Source organism: Chiloscyllium plagiosum, unplaced genomic scaffold (assembly GCF_037043375.1).
Source record: "Chiloscyllium plagiosum isolate Xiang-an unplaced genomic scaffold, Cpla_swu_hap1 HiC_scaffold_41, whole genome shotgun sequence".
In the NCBI taxonomy this organism is placed as follows: Eukaryota; Metazoa; Chordata; class Chondrichthyes; order Orectolobiformes; family Hemiscylliidae; genus Chiloscyllium; species Chiloscyllium plagiosum.
The window spans coordinates 8,215,869-8,239,693 of record NW_028270179.1 but is presented as its reverse complement, the minus strand read 5'-3'; the positions used below and the strand labels follow the sequence as shown (position 1 = coordinate 8,239,693).

At 44.8% G+C, this 23,825-nt stretch overlaps 1 protein-coding gene across 1 annotated transcript in view; it reads right to left on the bottom strand.

Annotated features, from left to right (window-relative positions):
- The window catches only part of LOC148138140 (uncharacterized), an 84,955-nt gene that overhangs the window by 38,909 nt on the left and 22,221 nt on the right, over positions 1-23,825 (bottom strand). Inside the window, 1 exon segment of the mRNA XM_087981825.1 lies at positions 20,980-21,135. Within this exon segment, the coding sequence (XP_087837951.1) occupies positions 20,980-21,135 (156 nt within the window).

The following is a 23,825-nucleotide window of genomic DNA, read 5'->3' as shown; positions in this document are numbered from 1 at the left end:
ACTCTTGCAGTATTCTTGGATATATCTGCTCAGGGTCAGGAAAAGTGTCAGCCTTCATATATTCTAATGCATCCAACACCGCATCTACTATGAAATGGATTGCCCCCAAGATATCAGCACTAATCTCCCCACATTCCCAAGACTTCATATCTTTCTCCACGGTAAACACAGAGCAGAAATATTTATTGAGAATCTCGCCCATCTCCTGCGGTTCTATACATACGTTGTTGTGGTTCTGTTTGCCGAGCTGGAAATTTTTGTTGCAAACGTTTCGTCCCCTGTCTAGGTGACATCCTCAGTGCTTGGGAGCCTCCTGTGAAGCGCTTCTGTGGTGTTTCCTCCAGCACTTATAGTGGCCTGTCCCTGCCGCTTCCGGTTGTCAGTTTCAGCTGTCCGCTGTAGTGGCCGGTATATTGGGTCCAGGTCGATGTGTTCGTTGATGGAGTTTGTGGATGAGTGCCATGCTTCTAGGAATTCCCTGGCTGTTCTTTGTTTGGCTTGCCCTATAATGGTAGTGTTGTCCCAGTCGAATTCATGTTGCTTGTCGTCTGCGTGTGTGGCTACTAAGGATAGCTGGTCGTGTCATTTCGTGGCTCGTTGATGTTCATGGATGTGGATCGTTAGTTGTCTTCCTGTTTGTCCTATATAGTGTTGTGTGCAGTCCTTGCATGGGATTTTGTACAGTACATTAGTTTTGCTCATGCTGGGTATCGGGTCCTTCGTTCTGGTGAGTTGTTGTCATAGGGTGGATGTTGGTTTGTGTGCTGTTATAAGTCCAAGTGGTCGCAGTAGTCTGGCTGTCTCTTCTGAAATGCTCCTGATGTATGGTAGTGCGGCTCATCCTTTGGGTTGCGGCATGTCCTCGTTCCGTTGTCTTTCTCTTCGGCATCTGTTGATGAAATTGCGCGGGTATCCGTTTTTGGCGAATACATTGTATAGGTGTTCCTCTTCCTCTTTTTGCAGTTCTGGTGTGCTGCAGTGTGTTGTGGCCCATTTGAATAGTGTCTTGATGCAACTTCGTTTGTGTGTGTTGGGGTGGTTGCTTTCATAGCTCAGGACTTGGTCTGTGTGTGTGGCTTTCCTGCATACCTTTGTGGTGAATTCTCCGTTCGGTGTTCTCTGTACCATCACGTCTAGGAATGGGAGTTGGTTATCCTTTTCTTCTTCTCTCGTGAATCGGATTCCTGTGAGTGTGGCGTTGATGATCCGGTGTGTTTTCTCTATTTCTGTGTTTTTAATGATTACAAAGATGCCATCAACATAGCTGACCCAGAGTTTGGTTTGAATTTGTGGTAAGACTGTTTGTTCTAACCTTTGCATTACTGCTTCTGCTATGAGTCCAGAGATCGGTGAGCCCATGGGTGTTCCGTTGATTTGTTCGTATATCTGGTTGTTGAATGTGAAGTGTATTGTGAGGCACAAGTCCTGTAGTTTAAGTATGCCGTCTTTAATCAACAGGTGCCTAAGAGAAAGACAACAGAACGAGGACATGCCGCAACCCAAAGAACTAGCCGCACTACCATACATCAGGAGCATTTCAGAACTGACAGCAAGACTACTGCGACCACTAGGACTTATAACAGCACACAAACCAACAGCCACCCCCAGACAACAACTCACCAGAATGAAGGACCCGATACCCAGCATGAGCAAAACTAATGTAGTGTACAAAATCCCATGCAAGGACTGCACAAAGCAATATATAGGACAAACAGGAAGACAACTAACGATCCACATCCATGAACATCAACTAGCTACGAAACGACACGACCAGCTATCCTTAGTAGCCACACACGCAGACGACAAGCAACATGAATTCGACTGGGACAACACTACCATTATAGGGCAAGCCAAACAAAGAACAGCCAGGGAATTCCTAGAAGCATGGCACTCATCCACAAACTCCATCAACAACACATCGACCTGGACCCTATATACCGGCCACTACAGCGGACAGCTGAAACTGACAACTGGAAGCGGCAGGGACAGGCCACTATAAGTGCTGGAGGAAACACCACAGAAGCGCTTCACAGGAGGCTCCCAAGCACTGAGGATGTCACCTAGACAGGGGACGAAACGTTTGCAACAGAAATTTCCAGCTCGGCAAACAGAACCACAACAACGAGCACCCGAGCTACAAATCTTCTCCCAAACTCTATACATACTTGTCCACTGTGGTCCTTCAGGAGCCCTATTCTCTCTGTCGTTATTATTTTTTCTTTAATATTGTTTAAGTACCTCTTTGGATTCGCTCAAATATTCTCAGCCAAAGTTATGCCGTACCCGCTTTTCGCCCTCATGATTTCTTTCTAAAGTAAACTCCTGTATTCCTTGTATACCTTTAGGGATTCCCTTGATCCCGGCTGCCTGTACCTAAGCCACACCTACGTTTTTCTGCGCAAAGCCTCAAATCTTTTATCATCTAAGGTGCCATTTTCCTGCCATTCTTGCCCTTCACTCACACAGGAACATACAGAGCTGGAACTCCAGGAACCTCAGTTTTAAAGGTCTGCCACTTGCCATACGTCATTTTCCCTGCAAACAACCTATTCCAATGAAGATCTGCAAGCTCCTGTCTAATTCCATCAAAATTGGCCTTTCCACAATTTAGGTCTTGAACCTGTGGACCAGTTTTGTCCATCTCTCTATATATTTTAGAATTAAAGACCTATGGTTACTGGTCACAAAGTGCTCCCCCAGTGTCACGTCAGTCACCTGTGATGCCGTATTTCCCAGGAGTAGATCGAGTTTTACCCCATCTGGAAAATGACCGCTTTATATACTGCTTAAGAAATCTTTCCTGAACGGCCTTAACAAATTCCAAACCATCTAAGTCCTGTAGCCTCTGGCAACCCTAGTCGAGGTAAAAAAGTTATAATCCACTATTGTAACAACCCTATTGCTCCTGCAAGTCTCCTCAATCTTCCTGCATATTTGTTCTCGTAATTCCCATTGACTATTTGTTGGATTATAGAATAACATTACCATTACCTGCTTGGTTCCTAGCACCATTTATAAAGCCTCAGTGGATGATCCTTCAGTTATTTCACCTGGCCATTGCTGGATAATGCGCCTTCATCAAAAATGCAGCTTCCCCTTTCCCCTTCCACCACATCCATCCTGCCAGAAGTACCTGTACCTGGTATCCTTATGGATGGTGGATGGAAAAGGGAATGGCACAGTTCCTGCTCCTGTTGGTCCCTCTCTTGTGCATGACTGGGGGATTAGGGCAGTCCCAGCTCCTGTTGCTCAATCCATTAAGGGGGATGTGGGATGCACTGGATGGGGAAATATGAGCTCCCACTTCTCACTCCATTGTGCATCTGTTTGTTGGGTTTGTGAAATCTTTGGGAGTCAGTTCCAGCTCCGACCGCTGTCCAAGGGGAAATACCCAATTAGGATAAAGAGGACCCTGGCAGGGTGTGGCGTCAATGATCAGTGAGGAGGGATTCGGAACCAATAATCAGTGGAAGGGTGGAAGCCCAGCTGTAATTGGAAAGGCCAATGTTAAGGCAGTGAGTTGTTGGGACTGAGGTGTGAGGGTTCACTGGTTGAGCCAAGGGAGTAGGCGGGTAGACATCGAATCAAATGAGCTGTGGGCGGGTGATTGACAACCTGTCTATGGCCAATCCTTTGCGTCTTCCGTGATGGACGGGCAGGAAGGCCATTGGAAGAGCGTGAGGGTGTTGTGGGACTGTTGATTGTCCAATCATAGTACATTATGCAGGGCCAATGGGCAATAATGAGAGGGCATGATTCGCATCTCCACCAATCAGAATACGGATAGTGGAGAAGAGTTCAGTGGGGATTGGTCAGTACAACACATTGGAATGTTGGGAGGATGGGCAAATGGCAGGCGGGCAATTGAGCCAATCCTGAGTGTGAAAATGGACGGGTCAGCATCATGGAGTGTGGAACCACACACTTAGAGGGAAGGACAGGTGGGAACATATGGTGGACAGAGGTCCACTTTAGTCGAAAATCAGTGTTCGTGCAGGAGACCACGATGGAGCTGCCTATCAACCAATAGGTGGTGGCGGTGCGGCCGGAGTCCATTTTGAAAAGAAAAGGTGATGAAGGAGAAAAATGAGAAAGAGAGGGAGAAAGTAAGAAGTGAATGTTCCGTCATATTGTGTGTCACAGAGTGTGCAGGAATGTCTCAGCATTTGGTCCATATCACTACGAAATCTTTTTATTCGTGGCCCCGTTCAGATGCCTTTTGAATGCTGTAACTGTACCCGCCTCTTTCATTTCCTTGGGCAGCTCATTCCATACACGCACCACCCTCTGCCTGAAAATTTGCCCCTAAGGTCCCATTTGTATTTCACCTCTCACTCCATACCTATGCCATCTCTACCTCTGTACTCCCCCACCCCAAGGAAAATACTTTGTTTATTTATGCTAACCATGCACTTCTTGATTAGATAAACTTCAGCTTTCGAAGCTCCAGGGAAAACAGCCACAGCCTATATAGCTTCGCTCTGTAGCTCAAACCCTCCAACCTTTGCAACTTCCTTGTTAAATTGTTTCTCAACCTTTTTCAATTTCACAATATATTTCCGAAAGAAGGGAGATGAGAACTGGACATGTTATTCCAAAAGTGACCTCATCGATGTCCTGCACAGCTGTAACATGACCTCACAATTCGGAGACTCGATGGTTAGTCCAAGAAAGCCAAGTGTGAAAATAACCTTTTTCACCAGCCTTTCGACATGAGACTCCACATCCAAGGAACGATGCATCTGTTCTCCAGGTCGTTTTGTTCTGTGACTCACCGCAGGGACATACCATTAACTGCATAAGTCCTGCATGGGGTTACCTTAAAAAAATGCAGCATCTCACCATTTTCAAAATTGAAGTCCATCTACAACTCATTGGCCCATCTGATTAAGTTCCTGTTGGACTCTGATTTTGTCAGTGTTTACCCCATTGTTGTTGTCACCTTGGGTCCAGCTGGAGCTCAGTAGATAGTGGGCTCGACCTGATCAACTGCCCTATCCATGCCCGCCGGCCCTAAATCAAACCTCATAGCATCCTTGCCGGCCCAATTATTCTCACCGTCTCCACATTAGTACTCCCTTAGCCTTCTCTCACCCCCTCCCCTTCCTTTCCACTTGTGCTACCTTTTTGCTTTTCTGTCCACCGACGCTCTCCCACTCGAGGTTCACTTCCTCCTCCTGTTCCATCTGGGCACCTGCAGTTACCATACTACCCGTTAGCATTGCGGTCTCTCTATGCCAGGAAGCTGGGTGACTGTCTGTGTGGAGTTTGTACATTCTTCCTGTGTCTACGTGGGTTTCCTCCAGGTGCTCCGGTTTCCTCCCACAGTCCAGATTTGGGAAACTGGCCATGCTAAACTGCCCAGATGTCCTAGGATGTGTCAGGGAGATGCATGGGTCAGGGGTTAGTGCAGAGTAATTTGGGAGGGGAATGGGTCTGTATACACTTTGGAAGCTCGGTGTGGACTTGTTCAGCCGAATGGTCTGTTTCAACACTGCAGAGATGCTTTTTTTAAAAAAAAAACCTACAAAGGTAGAAAGACGCAGTCCTGTTGTTCACTTCCTCAACTGCCCTTTCCTTGCCGATTTACCCCTCCCCGCCATTCCGCAGCTTCATCACTTCCATCCACCTACTGATCCTGTGGAGCTTCTCTGTCATTGATTGTTATCTCTCTGTGTCCCTCCCTCTCTCCCTCCATCTCTGTTTGTCTGTGGCCCATTTTTGTCTCTCTCTCCCCCGCCCTGAAATCCTCGCCGCTATTCTGCCCACTTGCTTTGTTCTGGCTCATCTCCCCGATAGTTCATCGGGACGTTGACACCAGAACCCGACAGAAGGGGACCGGGTGTCCCGGCGGCTAATGCCAAAGTCCAGTGAGTTATGTCAGGGAGCAGCCAGAACATATTTACCCCGAATTCACTCGACGTACTGGTTTAACATAACCCCCTGCCCGAAATCCCGTTAGCCATGGTGAGTTGTTGATCTGCAGGAGGCTTCGCGGTCGCCTTCTCGTTAGTGTCTCTCTCGGGGTTGTGACATCACCTGAGGATGCCTTTCGGCCCATCACAGCCGGGGTGGGCTCCCCGTGTGTCAATTCAATTGGTCTCCAGTCTCCACATCCTCCCTTCTCCACCTGAACCCTGCCCGATCCTATGCTTGTGTGGATTTCATAGGGCATTTTTCACGGATTTTCTTTTCGAGAAGTTGAACGGGAGGAGCCGAGGTATGTGTAAGGAAGTAAACAGCTTGTGACGTTTTGCACTTGTTTCTATTATTGTTTGGTTTCCAGTGGAGTTAACGTATTCTAAATTTTTCTGTTTGCTTTTTAACTATACTTTTTTTTCTCTCACTTTAAGTAGTTTGTCCTGTCGACAACCGGCAACAGGAAAGGAGCAGTCAGTTTATTGAGAGTTTTCTACAGCGCCCCTCCACCAATAGCAACAGAGACACGGAGGAACAGGTCGGTAGGCACGTTTTGGAAAGGTGCAGAAATGACAGTGTTGTTGCCATAGGGAACTTCAACTTCCCGAATATTGATGGGAACCTACATTTACAACACGCCAGAGAACCTCACGGCTAATTAAACGCACAGAAAAGCCCACCTGGCTTCGTAATCTGTTAAAGTATAAGTGATAAGTAACTGCATAAATTCCACTATTTAAAGGAAAAAAAATAACAATTTTATTCTTTAACTCCAATAGAGAATTTTAAACAACAACAATTTACAACTCTCAGCCACCTTTCCATTAAAGACTTGTTATTTACCTCCCGCTCGATAACAATACACTGATTTGATAAAAAAAACCTCCTCAATTTACAAAAAATCAATTTTGAAAACCAGACAGTAGTGTTAATCCTCCTCTGTAGATCACCCTGGGCCGTCTTTCGTTTTCTGCTGAACACATTTTTCAAATGAATGATAGGGAACTACACAAATTCCACTATTTCAAAGAAAAAAAATTAATTTTCTTCTTTAAGTCCAAAAGGGAAACTACTTTCAGAGAGAAAGTTTACAGCAGTCTGTATGACAATGGTAGGTGGTGCTCCGTCTCTGGCTAACTGTATAAAATTGCTTTTAATACCTCAAACATCAGATTGTATTTTTGTTTTAATGTTGTAAAAACAGTAAAATTCAACTTTGATTAGGATTTAGTGTCTTGGGGTATAACTTAAACTTAAAATTCGAATTGCTGTGAAAACAATAAAATAGTGATGGAAAAGAGTAAACCAGGTCTAAAAGTTGAAGTTCTAAATTGGTGAAAGGCCAATTTTAACAGTATTAGGCAAGAACTTTTGAAAGCTGATTGGAGGCAGATGTTCTCAGGTAAAGGGAGCGCTGGAAAATGGGAAGCCTACAGAAATGAGGTAACAAGAGTCCAGAGGAAGTATGTTCCTGTCAGGGTGAAAGAGAAGGCTGGTCGGTATAAGTAATGCTGGATGACAAAAGACATTGAGGGATTGGTTAAGTAAAAGAAGGAAGCATATGTCAGGGATGGACAGGATAGATCGAGCGAATCCTTTGAAGTGTATAAAGAAAGTAGGAATATCCTTGAGAGGGAAATCAGGAGAGCAAGACGGGGACATGAGATAGCTTTGGCAAATAAAATTAATGAGAATCCAAAGGGTTTTTACAAATATATTAAGGACAAAAGGGCAACTTGGGAGAGAATATGGCCCCTCAAAGATCAGTAAGGCGACCTTTGCGTGGAGCCACAGAAAATGGGGGAGATACTAAATGAATATTTTGCATCAGTATTTACTGTGGAAAAGGATATGGAAGATATACACTGTAGGGAAATAGATGGTGACATCGTGCAAAATGTCCAGATTACTGAGGAGGAGGTGCTGGATGTCTTGAAACGGTTAAAGTTGGACAAATCCTCAGGAACTCATCATGTGTACCCTCGACCTTTCTGGGAAGCTGGAGAAGTGATTGCTGGGCCTGAAATATTTGCATCATCGACAGTCACAGGTGAGGTGCCGGAAGACTGGAGGTTGGCAAACGTCTGCCACTGTTTAAAAAGGGCGGCCAAGATAAGCCAGGGAACTATAGACCAGTGAGCCTGACCTCAGTGGTGGGCAAGTTGTTGGAGGGAATCCTGAGGCATAGGATGTGCGTGTATTTGGAAAGGCAAGGACTTATTCGGGATAGTCAACATGGCTTTGTGCGTGGGAAATCACGTCTCACTACTTGATTGAGTTTTTGGATGAAGTAACAACGAAGATTGATGAGAGAAGAACAGCATAAGTAATCTATATGGACTTCAGTAAGGCGTTGGACAAGGTTCCCCATGGGAGACGGATGAGCATGGTTAGATCGCATGAATCGTCTGGAAAACTAGCCATTTGGATACGAAATTGGCTCAACGGTAGAAGACAGAGAGTGGTGGTGGAGGGTTGTTTTTTCAGACTGGAGGCCTGTGACCAGTGGAGTGCCAGACGGATCAGTGCTGGGCCTTCTAATTTTTGTCATTTACGTAAATTATTTGAATGCGAGCATAAGAGGTACATTTAATAAGTTTGCAGGTGACACCAAAATTGGAGATGTAGTGGACATCGAAGAGGGTTACCTCAGATTACAGCAGGATCTGGATCAGAAGGGTCAATAGGCTGAGAAGTGGCAGATCGAGTTTAATTCAGATAAATGCGAGGTGTTGCATTTTGGGAAAGCAAATCTTAGCAGGACTTATACACAATATGGTAAGGTCCTAGGGATTGTTGCTGAACAAAGAGACCTTGGAGTGCAGGTTCATAGATCGCAGGTAGATAGCATCGTGAAGAAGGCGTTTGGTATGCTTTCCTTTATTGCTTAGAGCATTGAGTACAGGATTTGGGAGGTCATGTTGCGGCTGTACATGACATTGGTTAGGCCACTGTCGGAATATTGCGTGCAGTTCTGGTCTCCATCCTATCGGAAAGATGTTTTGAAACCTGAAAGGGTTCAGAAAAGATTTACAAGAATGTTGCCAGGGTTGGAGGATCTGAGCTACCGGGAGAGGCTGAACAGGCTGGGGCTCTTTTCCCTGGAGCGTCGGAGGCTGAGGGGTGATCTTATAGAGGTTTACAAAATTATGAGGGGTATGGATAGGTTAAATAGGCAAAGTCGATTCCCCGGGGTCTGGGAGTCCAGAACGAGAGGGCATAAGTTTAGGGGGAGAGGGGAAAGATATAAAAGAGACCTTCGGGTCAATTTTTTCACGCAGCGCGTGTTTGGAATGAGCTGCCAGAGGATGTGGTGGAGGCCTGTACAATTGCAACATTTAAGAGGCATTTGTATGAATACATGAATAGGAAGGGTTTGGAGGGACATGGGCTGGGTGCTGGCAGGTGGGCGGAGATTGGGTTGGAATATCTGGTCGGCATGGACGGGTCGAACTGAAGGGTCTGTTTCCATGCTGTACACCTCTATTACTCTATAACATAGCAAACAAGCTTGTTTCACAGCCAAAGGTTACATTATTTCCATTCACCAGCAGACGCCGAGACCGCTGTAAGTCCCATCACATCTGCCTGCATTCACTCTCTCTGAAGGGTAAAGTACATGCTTTCAACTTCATAACAATGCTCAATTCAAGTAGTTTAGTTGGAGGCTATTTTTGTCAGGTGTGTCTAGGAAAGATTCCTGACACAATGAAGAGGTAGGCCGAGTGGAGGGGAGAATATATTGGATTTGGTGCTTGGCAACGAACCATGTTAGGTGTCGGATCTCACGGTGGGAGAGCATTTCAGCTGTAGTGATACAACTCACTGACCTTTATGATACTCATGGAGAGGGACAGGGGCAGATGGTTTGGAAAATGATTTAATTGAGGGAGGGAAATTTCAATGCTATTAGGCAGGAATTGCACATAAATTGGGAACAGATGTTCTCAGGGAAATGCATGACCGAAATGTTTCAGAAGTATTTGCTGATAGTGATGGAGAGGTTTGTCCCACTGTGGCAAGGAAGGGATGTTAGTTTGAAAGAACTTTGTGTTCCAAGAGATGTGGGCCATCTCGTCAAGAGGAAGAAGGAAACTTATGTAAAGTTGAGGATGCAAGGATCAGACAGGGCTTTGGGTGGTTACAATGTAAGTAGGAAGGGATTGCAAAATGGATTAGGAGAGCCAAAAGGGGGCATGGATGAGATTTAGCGGGTAGGATTAAGGATAACCTTCAGGCATTCTACACTCACGTGAGGAACAAAACGATGGCCAGAGTGAGGGTAGGGCCGATCAGGGATAATGGAGGGAATTTGTGCTTGGAGTGGGAGGAGGTAGGGAAAGTCTTTATTCAATACTGTTCTTCAGTATTCACTACTGAAAGGGACCTTGATGTTTCTGAGAACAGCGAGAAAAAGATTGACCTGCTAGAAAATGTTAATGTTTAAAAGGAAAATGTGCTGACAGTTTTTTATAAATACAAGGATAGGTAAATCCCCTGGGCGAGATGAAATATATCCTAGAGTATTGCAGGAATCGAACAACAAGATTGTTGTGCCTTTGGCGATGATCTTTGCTTCCTCACTATCCACTGGAGTAATGTTTGATGATTGAAGGGTGACAAATGTTATTCACTCATTCAAGAAAGAGAAATGGGATAATTCTGGGAATTACAGACCAGTCAGTCTTACGTTAGTGTTTAGCAAAGAACTGGAGTGGAGTCTGAGAGACATAATTACTTGAAAAACCATAGTTTGATTAGAGATAGTCAGCATGGCTTTATGAGGGGCAGGTCATGCCTCACAAGCCTTATTGAATTCTTTGAGGATGTAAAAAAACACTTGATAAAGGTGCAGGAGTATATGGATTTTTGCAAGGCATTTGATAGGGTTCCCCTGATATTTGTTATTGTAGGGTCATTCAGAAAGTAAGGAGGCATAAGATACAGGGAAATCTGGCTGGCTGGATTTAGAATTGACTAGCCCACAGAAGACAGAGCGTGGTAGTAGCCGCTAATTAATCAGCCTGGTACTCGGTGACTGCAAGTGAATGGTGTTCTATAGGGATCAGTTCTCAGAACTCTGGTATGTGATTTTTATAAATGAATTGGATGAGGAAGTGGAAGGACGGAGAGTAAGTTTGCCGATGACACGAACGTGTGGATAATGTGAAGAGCTGTGGTATTTTGTAACGGGACAATGACGGGGTGGAGAACTGGGCTGATAAGTGGCAGAAGGAGTTCAACTTGGAAAAGTGTGAAGTGATTCACGTTGGAAGGTCAAATTTGATTGCAGAATACGGAGTTAACTGCGAGATTGTTGCAAAGTGGATGAACAGCGGGATCTCGGGCTCCATGTCCACAGATACATCAAAATTGCCACCCAAGATGATAGGGTTGTTCAGAAGATGTATGGTATGAAGACTTTCGTTTGCAGGGGGAAGGAGTTTAAGAGCAGTGAGGCTATGGTGCAGCTCAATATAGCTCTTTATAGGAAAGATGTGGAAGCTTCATAAAGGGTGCAGTGGAAGTTTGCCAGGATGCTGCCTGGACTGGAGGGTATGTCTTATGAAGAAAGTTTGAGGTAGCTAGGGCTTTTCTCATTGGAGCGAAAAAGGATGAGCAGTGATTTGATAGAGTTGTACAAGATGTTGAGAGGCACACATCAATTGGAGACGCAGAGATTTTTTCCCATGGCGGAAATGTCTATGATGAAGGAGCATAATTTTAAGGTAATTGGAAGAAGGTTTAAGGAGAGGTAGGTCCTTGACACAGAGAGCTGGGTGCGTGGAGTGCACTGCAAGCAGAAGCAGTAGAGTCAGACACATTTAAGTGACTCTTGGAGAGGCACATGGATGGTAGTACAATGAAGGGTATGTAGGTTAGTCAGATCTTAGAGCAGAATAAAAGGCCAGCACAACATTTAAGGGCAGAGAGCCAGTGCTGTACTGTACTGTTCTGTGTTCTAGATGCTTCAGGCAAGATAGAAATGGACGCAATGGAATGGAATGGGGGAACAGTGAAGCATGACTGAGAATGTCACAGCTAATATAAGAAAGAGCATCTTGGAGGGGTCATCCAGCGTCGTCTTATCTGAGGATGAGGAATGATACAGTCACTGTTATGGGGTTATACGATAGGCTACCTAAAAGCCAATGGGAGACAAAGGAACACATATGTAAGCAAATCAACAATACAGTTGTTATATTTGGAAATGTTATATTCCCCAATATTGACGGGGAATCCCTTAGTGGCAGCGGCTGACATGAATTATGAGTATCCAGGAAGATTTCTTAAAACTGTGTGCAGATCACCCAAGTAGTGAAGGGGCTGTCCTAGATCTAATATTGGGGAATGAGCCTGGCCAGGTGATCAAAGTACCAGTGAGGGAGCATTTTGGGAACATGATCATATTTCTGCAAGTTTTAAGGTTGTTATGGATAAGTTTAAGATGGCTTCTCAGTCTAATTATTAAAATTGGGGGAAGGCGAATGACAACAGTATAATGCAAAAGTGGAGAAAATTCTCCAACTGGCTGTTTGTGGGTAAATCCACCTCTGACATGTGGGAATCTTAGAATGTTCAGTTGATCAAAGTTCAGTACGAGCATGTTCCTCTGGAGTTGGAAGATATATGTGGTAAGATTTGGCAAACTTGAATGACAAGTCATATCTTAACGTTAGTCAAAAACAAAAATAAAGGATATTTAGGAATTTCAGGTTTATGGAACTGAAATCCAGGTCAACCTGAGAAGTTGTGGAAAAGAACTGAACAAGTTATTAGAAGGGGTCATGAAAAAGTCTTTGCAAGCAAGATTCATGGCAATCCTCAAGGCATTTATACATATATTCGGAACAACAGAGTAATTGGGGAAAGGGTTGTTCCTCTCAAGGACAGAGGATGGGAACTTGGAGAGGTCCTTAATGAGTATTTTGTATTGGCATTCACTAAGGAGAAAGACATGTAATGTGGTAAGGTTATGGAGGCACATGTCTATATTCTGGGGCATGTCAATATTGTGTTGGTGGTGGTGTTGGATGTTTTGAAACACATTAAGTTTTCTAAGTCGCGAAGCCCTGACACGATCTAGCTCGGAACACTGAAGGTACCAAGGGAGGAGATTACTTCGGCCTTGAGAGAATTTTTGTATCCTCTTTAGCAACAGACAAGGGCCCAGAATACTGGCGAAAAGCCTATGGTTTTCCTTTGTCGAGGAAGCGCAACCCAATATATGATTGGTCGGTAAATCCTTCATCAGTCGGAGGCCAATTAATGGTGAAGATTCATGGACAACGGATTTAATCTGTTTTAGAGAAGAATGGACATTAGATATAATCAGCATGGCTTTATGCAGAGGAGTCCCTGTCTCACAAACTTGAATTTTTGGAGGAAGTGACAAAGATGATTAATGAGTGTAGAACAGTAGATATTGCCTGCGTGGATTTTACTAAAGAATGTTACAAGGCCTCTCATGGTAAGCTGATCTAGAAGATTGTGTTGAATGGAATCGATGGCAAGTTGGAAAGTTGGATGCAAAATTGACTTGATTACAGAAGAGAGAGCAGTTGTGGAGGACTGTTTATTTCTCCCTGGAGGTCTGTGACATGGTGTTCGGTGAGGGTCAGTGCTGGGACATTGGCTGGTTGTTCCTCATTATAGATGAAAATGCAAGAGATCTGATTAGAAATTTTGCAATGTTTGTGGAGAGTGAGGAAGGTTATGAAAGGATACAGTACTACACAGACCAGTTGCAGCATTGAACAGTGAAATGGCAGGTAGGGTTTAAGTCTGAGACGATGCTTTTTGGGAAGTCAAATGCAAGAGGGAAGACAGTAAATGGCAGGACTCGGAAAGGCACTGATATCCGAAACAATCTTGTGGCGCAAGACCACCGCTCCCTGAAAGAACAACACAAGTGAACAAGGTGATAAATAAAGGCTATGCCATGCCGACCTTCATCAGTCTGGGCTTTAAGTTCACAAGTCATATTCCAGCTGTATAAAACTTTGTTTATTCCACCTATGGAGTACTGCGTGAAGTTTTAGTCATCCTCCTTTAGGAAGGTTGTGCAGGCTTTGGAAAGGGGGCAAGATTGGCTTACCAAGATGTTGCCCGAATTGGAGTGGATTATCTAAAGTGAAAGGCTGCACAAACTTGCAGTGTATTCACTTCAGCATCGAAGGCTGAGGGGCAACCTGATAGAAGCATATAAAATTATGAGAGGCACGGATAAGATGGTTAGCCAGACTTTACTCCACATGAATGTGTCAAATAATAAGGAACAAAGGCTTCAGGTGAGACGTTAAGGTATAAATGACATGACGGGAAAGTTTCTCTTTAAAAAAGACTGGTAGGTGCCTGAACCCTAAAACCAGGGAAGTTACGAAAATCAGACATGATCGTAAAATTTAAGAGGCATTCGGACAGGCATGTGAAAAGGCAGGGAATAAAGGAATAGGGATAATGTGCAGGCAGGTGGGATTAGTTTAGAATGGCAACACGATCGGCACAAATGTGGTGGGCGAAGGGCCTGATCATTCTGTGTCCTGTAAACAAAATAATATTTTATTGGGTTATGTGTTACAGATGGAAAAGTAACTGAGAGGCGAAAACATGATTTATATCAAATAACAGATATTCAGGAATGAGTTAAAAACTGTAATCTGACTGAGAGCTTCATATTTGACAACTGGCCTACGACCAGTATTGTATTTTGTTCCAAATTCCACCTATCCATCGTCCACAATTACACAGAGCAAAGTTATAACCACTCTTACCATGTGGCTGTCAGACAGAAAGTGCAATTTCCGGTTCTCCCCTGCAGTTCGCGCCTTTGCCTGAACGGTACAGTGTTCACTTGCCCCCGCCCCATCCTGGTCCCCTCCCGCTGTGTTGAACTTCCAAATGGTGGTGGCCTGGAATGACTTTCCCTCTACTCCATATGCGCAGGCAGATCTTTTCCTGACGATCAGCGAGCTGTGCAGGATGTTCCCACACCACAAAGTAATCTGGAAACAAAGCACCGAGTGATTTCCCGTCCAATCACAAACTGGGAAGGCCAGAGAATGAGAGGGTGTGTGATAAAGAGAGTGTGAGTGTGTGTACATGCACGCACGCTATGCACGGCTGTTTATGGTGTCAAAATATTGCCAGTGCGTGGGGTTGGCGTGCAAACGTATGTACACACAAGTGGCACGTGACAGGTCCCATGCTGATCAGACAGAACGTAAGCGGTCATTGATCCTTTACGTTCGTACCAGGAAAACAATGAGGGGACGAAACTAGATAGCAAGGAGGGTCAGCATGGGAGGGCAGGCAGAGGTCGAGAGCAACTGCGTGAGGTATGGCAGTGAGAAAGCAAGAGTGGCAAGCAGAGCATGAGAGCGATAGAGGGGCCGAGCAGAGCGTGAGAGCAACGGGGCGGGAAGGGGCAGAGTGCATGTCGGTGTGACAGAGGGTGACTGCAATGGGACAGGGGAGGTCGAGGGCAGATGTGTGTTGGTTATTGAGCAAATGAGAGAGAGAGAGAGAAAGAGAGTAAAGTGGCAGGATGTGGACAGGATAAAAAGAACAAAAGATAGAGCACGAGGAGAGAGGGAGAAAAGGGAAGAAGATTGGAAATGAGATAGCCAAGGATAGGAGATTTCAGTTTGGCAGATGGTCCAGGCCTCTGGGGAAAGCGCAGGGCAGGGGGATTAGTTTGGGGATTGATACAGAGGTGTGAAATGAAGAAGATAAAGTCATTCACCACGCTTATCGACATTCAGTAGATTTCTCCCAGACAATCGATTGTAATCCCTCAGGAAGTCGGCAACAGTTGGTAACACATTCACAGGCACCATGTCTTCACTTTACTCTGGGCTTCACAAGGCTCGAGTGGAAACGTTTGTGCTGATACAGGTTCATGTCTGCTTTCCTGCAAGGGAGAGAGAGAGGGGAAAGAGGGAGAAGGGAAATAGAGATAGAGCATCATTTCCAAACCGTGACAGTGACTGAGAGGAAAGGTGAGATTGGGGAGGGACACGGATCGAAAGAGGAACTGAGCCAGAAAAGTAGACACAGAGAGAAGAGTGAGACACATTCCAGTACGGAATGTCAGAAAACATGATGGAGAGAGTGTCAACGCACAAGCGAAAGTCAAACACAGAATCAGACAGAGAGCGTGGCATAGATAGACACCGAATAGAAACGAGTACACAGCAGAAAGACAGCAGTACCTTGTCACAGCACAATCTCGCCTGGTCTCTCAGGAAGGAGTGCTGGGTGAGGAGGGTGCAGATAGGAAGTAGTCCTCAGGACCACTGGACCTGTGATGACAAACTGTGACCCTCGAACGTAGGACTAGATTAGACTCATCGACATGGACAAGTTGGACCAACTGTTCTATTTCCATGCTATGCATGTCTTTGATTCCAAATGCAAGGCATCACAACCTGTTTGCTGTTTATTTTTACAGACACCGAAGCACCTGCCTTTCAACCTCTCTTAAAAAAAAACCCAGGACAAAATGATCGCTGAAAGCCACACCATTGGCACACCAGTGGAGGATCGAGCAGGGTTCCTGAGGTGTAAGGAGGTTTGGAGACCAGCGACAGATCGATTTGACACACAAGGAACCGACCCAAGCTGTGGTGGGCCGAAGGGCATCCTTGTGTGATGTCACAGCCACGAGACAAGGAGGAGCCCATGAAGCCTCCAGCATTTCAACAGCTCGCCAAGTTTAATTGAGGAAAGGGGTTTTGGGGCTGATCAGGGTACAATACACCGGGATCCGTTTTGTTTCCCACTGTATCTGACATCATGCAACGGGTTCAGGCGCCAGCCGCTGGAACACTGGCTCAGCTCTTCGAGATTCTCCTGTTATAGTGCCAACATCTCACGGACATGCCTGGGACACAAGAGTCAGAGTACAGCAAGTATGTGTGGTTGGTGGGGAGGGGGGGAATGGGTGGGATTTCAGAGGAGAGGAGTAATAGAGAGAGAAGCACACAGTCAGAGATGGAAGAACGGAGGGACAGACAGCGATAGAGAGAACAATCAATGCACAAGGCAGGTTCGCCGGATGAGATGTTGGAGGGGGTGATGAAGATGGGGAATGGTGAGGGAGTGGTGTTACTAGGTGAGGGCAGAGGAGCTGGGAATAGTTGATTGCCAGTGTATTTCAAACTTGGTCGTTTTCTTTCACAAACCGGGACTCTGTTTATCTATCTATGAGTGGGCTACAGCAGCGTCAGGCGAACAGGAGCCCAAGGGTTTGCTGGAGTTGGAGCCAATCAGTGTGAACAAGTGACCAGTTCTCAACAGGGACAGCTCTCAATTTGACAATAATCTCGCGATTCGTTGCCAAGAAACGGGCCGTGATCAGGGGAGGGAGAATCTTCATGAGACTCTGGAGAGGGATGAGGATGGGTGTTACCGAATGTGGGATAGTCACGATGTGTCAGCCCAAAAGAGTAAAGCAGGTCGGGCTGTGCCAAAGGGCTGGGATTTGAGTGAGAAACGCCAGCAGGTGCCCAGATGGAGCAGGATGGGGCTGCACAGCTGGAGGGGTGAGGGTAGGTGGAGCAGAGAGGACAAAAAGTGGGGAACGGGAAAGTAAGGGGAGGGGATCATGGAAGGCCTGAGGATGGAAGGAAGGCAGAAGGGAGCAGCGCTGCATCGGGAACTTATCCATCTCCTATAAAGCAGGACAGTGAATATGTTGGTGCTATCGAGGATCCTGCGGCGTTTGATTCATGGACAGCAGACATGGATAGGGAAGTCTATTCCTTCATCAGGAATGTCAGGAAGTCCTTTTCACCGGAATGTCCATTGTCCTGCTACTCGGATGCTGCCTGACATACTGTGCCTTTTCAGTGCCGAACTATCAGGCTCTAGTCTCCAGCATCTGCAGTTCTCACATTCTCCTTGATCAGATGCTCCAATGAGTGCGAGATGGAATTTGAGTTTAGTAAGACAACCCCAGGCAGGACATATACAGATAAAAGTAGGACCCTGGAGACGAGGGTGAAGAAGACGTTTGGAATGATTGGCTTCATTGGTCAGAACAGAGAATGTCGGAGCTGGGGTGACATGTTGCGGCTGTACAGGACATTAGTGAGGCCACGTTTGGAATACTGCATTCAATTCAGGTCTCCCAGGTATAGGAGGAATGTTGTTAAATGCAGAAAACATTTAAGGATGTTGAGGGGGGATTTGAGCTATAGGGAATGAACAATATGCTGGAGCAATTTTCCCTGGAGTGTTGGATGCTGAGAAGTGATTCAGTCAGTGCGTCCATTAAGACAGTCAGTCAGTATGTCGGTGCATCCATTTAGTCAGACAGACAGTCGGCGGTGCATCTATTCTGTCAGTCAGCCAGTCAGTCAGTGAGTTCAGTCAGTCAGTGCCTCCATTCTCTCAGCCAGTGAGAACAATCATTCAGCGAGTTAATGCGTCCATACAGTCAGTGAGTCAGTGCGTGTTCTTTCAGTCAGTCAGTGTGTGGGAGAAAATAAACCTTACACGAATTATTTAAAACAACACAATCAGGAGACGTGACTTTGAACAATTAACTTGCTTTATCACGACCATGGGGAGTTACACCTTCGTTCGTAAAGTCCGACACAATTCCAAAGAAATACAAAATGTTACAGGATGTATAGGTAATCAAAGCTCACTGCGCATAAGGCCGTGCACGCTCGGGGCAGTCATGAAACTCACATACATTTTCCAGACCAACGTTTCTTAATATCTACAAAACTAAATGTTATATTTTACTCCAGGTTTAGCAAGGCTAGAATTAACAAGAGGAGACAGAGAGAAACAATTCATCATAATCTGAGATAGTGCTAACGGCACTGACGAGCCGAGACATCTTGCCACAGCAAGTTCAGTCTTATCAGAGCGGGATTGTTCTCACACTACTCGAGAAGGCTCAAACTCTTACTGCAAAAAATGCGTTGTGACCAAATCTCTTCGAAATATTTTGTGTCAATTTTGGCCAATTCTTCCAGAATCCTTTCTTTTTAAAAAAGAAATGAACAGATTGGGAGCCAGGGGGAGTGTCAGGCGGTGGTAGTTGGAGATCGGACAGATCACCCGCGGGTTTGGTAAGAAGAGGGGCAGAAGTCTCCAGGGACTGAGAATCACCGTTTGGGGTTTCATCAGGAAGAGGAAACCAAGAATCTGAGGAATCACTTGTGAGTAGAGCCACAACAAGGAATTGAATCATACGCAGGCTAATTTGACACAGATAATAATCATACATAGGATAGCAAAGGCCACGATGAGGGCTATGACGCCTTGTACAAAGACACTTCATTATCGCAAAACATCGGCCTATCCAGTTCCACAGATCCTACTAGGAAGTCGTCTCATGGTGTTCTGTGACTACCTTACGGATGTGAGTGATTGGTGAAGTTCTCACTGGCATAGGGAATTTAGCACAGCAGATGGAGCCGATAAGGGGACAGGTGCCCCCTTTCTTGGTGGACAGGTAATCCAGGGCCAGCCTGTTCTGCAGGACCACAGTGCAAATGGCGACCATTTATGCATTCATCTCAGCAAGGGCTGTGGCAGTATTATTTGTCACTGCTTTGAGAAGCACGGCCAGGCGCCTTACTTCAACATCCTTTTGAGCCATTGCAAAAGGGGAGAGAAAAATCCGAAAATTGTTCGAAAGTAATAATGGATCTCTTGCTGCGAGCTCGAGGCTGTTCAAATAGGGAGGAGTGGGAGTTATAAAGGAAAGGAATCACATACCACAAATAAGTTTAGAAAATGGTGAAGGTTGGGCTCTGCTGGGCAGTCCCACTCGGAGCGTGAACATTTGTCTTGTGAATCTGGGTGATGTGAAGGATACTTTCCAGGCCAAAAGAGTTGAGGTGCAGAGAGGAGGAGCATGTACTGATCTCACCTCCCAATCCCTCTGCAGGCTCCTTTTGAAGCATATAATACCCTACGCAGGACACCTTGGACAGTGGTATTCCTCCAAAATAAACTGATTTCAATTGAAATTAGGATGGCTTTCAAGTAAACATAGACGTGATTAGTTAGAAATTGATATTAGGTCAGTCATGGTCTGTGAGAAAAACGGAGATAAAGTGATAATATTTCATTTCATTATCACTGATGGTTCTTTACCCTTAAAGGAAATCATCATAAACTCCCAAAATGCAAATCAAATTCAAAACACTCGTGGATCTCAACTCCAGGCAGCAAAACACAAACATTCAATGACCAACAAGCAAGTGTGCATTCAAACCACATCACAAAGGGTTACACTTTCTGCAAACTGCAGAGAATCAGCGATGAGTCAGTTCCTCTCTCTCTCTCTTTCTCTTTCTCTCTCTCTTTTCCTCCCACTCGCATGCACACATGAACATTTTCCAACTTTCCTCATATCGCAGTTTTCAGATTTTGTGTACTCCTTGCTTGTAAGGCCCATAAGGCACTCATATTCCAGAACAATCAAACTTAGGCAGTTTAGCCTCATAAATGTTGGCTGTGACACATAGCTGCTTAAAAACGTGGACAAAATCTAAATACCTTCAAGCCGTTCCATTTGCAACTATAACAACATTTTCAAAGAAAGTTGTTCCTGCCCCTGCATTAGTCTGCAACCCAGGGGAAATACAATGGAGTCCTGAATAGATACCCAATGTGTCCCGTATGCCAAATTCAGTGAAGCCTGGACATCCTGAAGCAAGCAACAGATTTGCACTAGCCAATTAAAAATAATGTTGGGCACTTGAATGGATCGGGGCATCTTGAATCACGCTGCTGACCTCAGAGTGAGTCTGGGGCTAATCAAATATTTCATAACCCGCAGGCAAGGAAATTCTTTTTTTACTAATTTTGTAAACCCTAAGAGTCTTTCAACAATACTTTCCATCCGGACACTGGGGCCCTGTTGAGTACTCACATGTCTGAGGAGCAGGAATTGGATCAGCATTCCCAAGAGCATCCATGGCCAAATTTCGATTTTTTCTGGATGAGACCAAAGCAGCAATCGCCCTCTTTATGTCATCTCGCCAACAATATTGTCAGGTGACCTGGCAGGAACAGGGTATCTCCATTTACCTTGGTACTTCAGGGTCTTTCTGTACAGAAACAGAGGACCCAGAATGCCTTTCACAATAGGACAAACCGAATATGTCCTCGGGGAGTCCTTCCACATGACGTTTGAAATAAACCAACCCTATCAGAACCTCGGCAGTCGTGGTGTGTGTCTGTAACCTGTAAAAGAGAACAAACAAAACCACACAAAGACAAACTAGCGTAGTCGTAACTGTCAATTTTCCTTTAATTTCCCTGCAATTACCTCTCTATCTTGCACAGACGAAGGCAAGTGCACATCCAGCTTGCCTGCCAATTTCAACAGCTTCCCCTTGCGCAACTTTTGTGAAACCCCCACAGTCATTTCTTCCACACCGAAAAGACTCTTAGCCACTGAAAGAACCAGTAGTTCAGAAAGCACTGTTTAAACCAACTGAATTCAACACCCGGAACAACAGACACCAACACCTACCACTCGCCATTTTAATGTCCAACAAACTCAAAGTTGAATTTTGAATTATAGAATCAATCCCGACAAGTGCCTCCAATTTTCGAGACTCCTGGAATATATATTAAGAAGGTTGTGTCGAAACTAACGTTTCCTTATTTTAAAGGCAGGCGTGAGTTATGAGTTCCACCTGTATGCAACTGGTCATACGACTCGGCTTTAAACAAATCAGAATCCACTTAAACACTGCAGTTGGAATACGAACAAAAAGAAGGAGAAAGTTAGAATTACTGCACTGTTGCAAAACTTAAATGACCCCGACACAGTAACAAGTACTTATTGTTCCAAAACAGTCTCATCCCATAAACACCCTTCTTGTAAAAAGGGTAAATTCAAACAAATCTTATAGGCAGGTAGGAACAATGACCAGAGAATGACTTCATAAGCAAGTCAGAGGAATCCTTCCAAGAAGCTTGCAACTCCCATGTACTCAGACATCTTCTGACTGCTACAGCTAAACCAAACTAGAAAAAGCCTGAACCACGAGACCTGGCCACAACTATTCAATTGTTAAACTATACTCTCCGGCACCTCTGCCTTTTTATACCTCCAAAGAAAAAACAGGTACGAAACTACTTTTTCAAAGTGAGAGACTCATCACACGAGCTGGGGAAGAAATCGTGGAGGCCCTGGAAGAAATGTCCACACCATTTGCAGCTACGGTTAAGTTTCCAAAGGACTGGAGGGTGGCCAATAGTGTGTATTTATTTAAGAGAAGTTCAAAGGAGAAGCCTGGGAACGATAGGACGAAGAGTCTGCGACGAGTGCTTGCTATGTTATTGGAGAGGAAGCAGAGAGATAGAATTCACACGCATTTGGAGCAGCAAGGACTTATTAGGAACGGTCAGCTTGGCTTTGTCCGTCGAAAATCGTGACTCACAAGCATGATTCAGTTGTTGAAGGACGGAAGGCAAAAGATAGATGAGGACAGAATGTTACTCGTTATTTACATGGACGTTAGAAAAACTTTTACAAAGATGTAATTAAATTAGAAACATAGCAGCTATTGTATTTTGGTAAAACGAAGACAGGTTGCATTTATAGATAATGGCAGGGACATGGGAGTTTTGTCAAACAGAAAGATCTTGGGTTTCTTGCACGAGGAAAGTTGCATCACAGGTAGTCTGGGTGGTTAATAACGGTGTTATCACATTTGCTTTCCGTGCTAATAACATTGCGTATAGGAGTGGATGTCCATTTTGAGGTTGTACACGAACTTGGTGATGCCACGTCTGTTACAGACAATCAATTCTTCAATGTATAATTTCAGTTACATCACACTGTAAATTTTTGCAATAAATTCTGTGTTACGATCGAGTCCTTCTCTATCACCTGATGCAGGAGCGTTGCTCCGAAAGCAAGTGTGCTTCCAATTAAACCTGTTGGACTATAACCTGGTTCTGTGGTATTTTTAACTTTGTGCACCCCAGTCCAACACCGGCATCTCCAAATCATGATTTTTCACCACATTTGTGTTCAAACCCTTCCCAGGCAGGGATATATTATAATAATCCGTTACTATTTGTTGAGTTGTTATGATATTTATTGTCAATATGTCAGCACACATTTAAAAAACCAATGTTCAGGTGCAGCCGACGACATCATGGTGTTGTTGCTGGATTGATAAGCTACAGAACGATAGAATGCTCCGTGGATCCGGGGTTTGAATCCCAGCCCACCAGATAATGGAATTTAAGCACTGTTAGAAAAATGTCTGATATTAGGTGGTTAATTACGAACATGAATCGATTGCCAATTCTCAGGTAAAATCTCATTTGATTCATGGATGTTCTTAAGGGTATGAAATTACTATCCTTATCTGGTCCGGCCTACATGTGACTCCAGACCCCCAGCAAGGTGGTTGCTCCTAATAGACATCTGGGAAATTAAAGATTGCCAAAATTTGCTGGCATCGCCAGCGATACCCTCATTTAACAATTGAATAAATAAAGAATGTAGTCTGTTGGTACAACAGTCTATCAACCGAGCTTTCTTCCACCAACATGAAGTGTGAAACTCGAGTGGAATCGTATTGAGTTTTGCAACTTTATTCTTATTATTAACTCCGAATCACAGCTGCCAGAAGAATGAATGCATGTTCAATTACACTCAGATCACATGACACATATGAAGAAAGTGTGCTGATAAAACTCATTCTCTTGGATAGTGCTAACGGCACTGAAGGGCCAATACATTGTGCAGCTGTAAGGTCAGACTTATCAGAGCAGGATTGTTCTCATACTTCACGACCTGGCGAGAAATCTTACTGTAAAAATTGCTTTGTGACAAAATGGCTTCTAACTGTTTCGTGTCAATTTTGGTCATTGCTTCAACACAGTGTGTCCATTCAGTCAGTCAATCA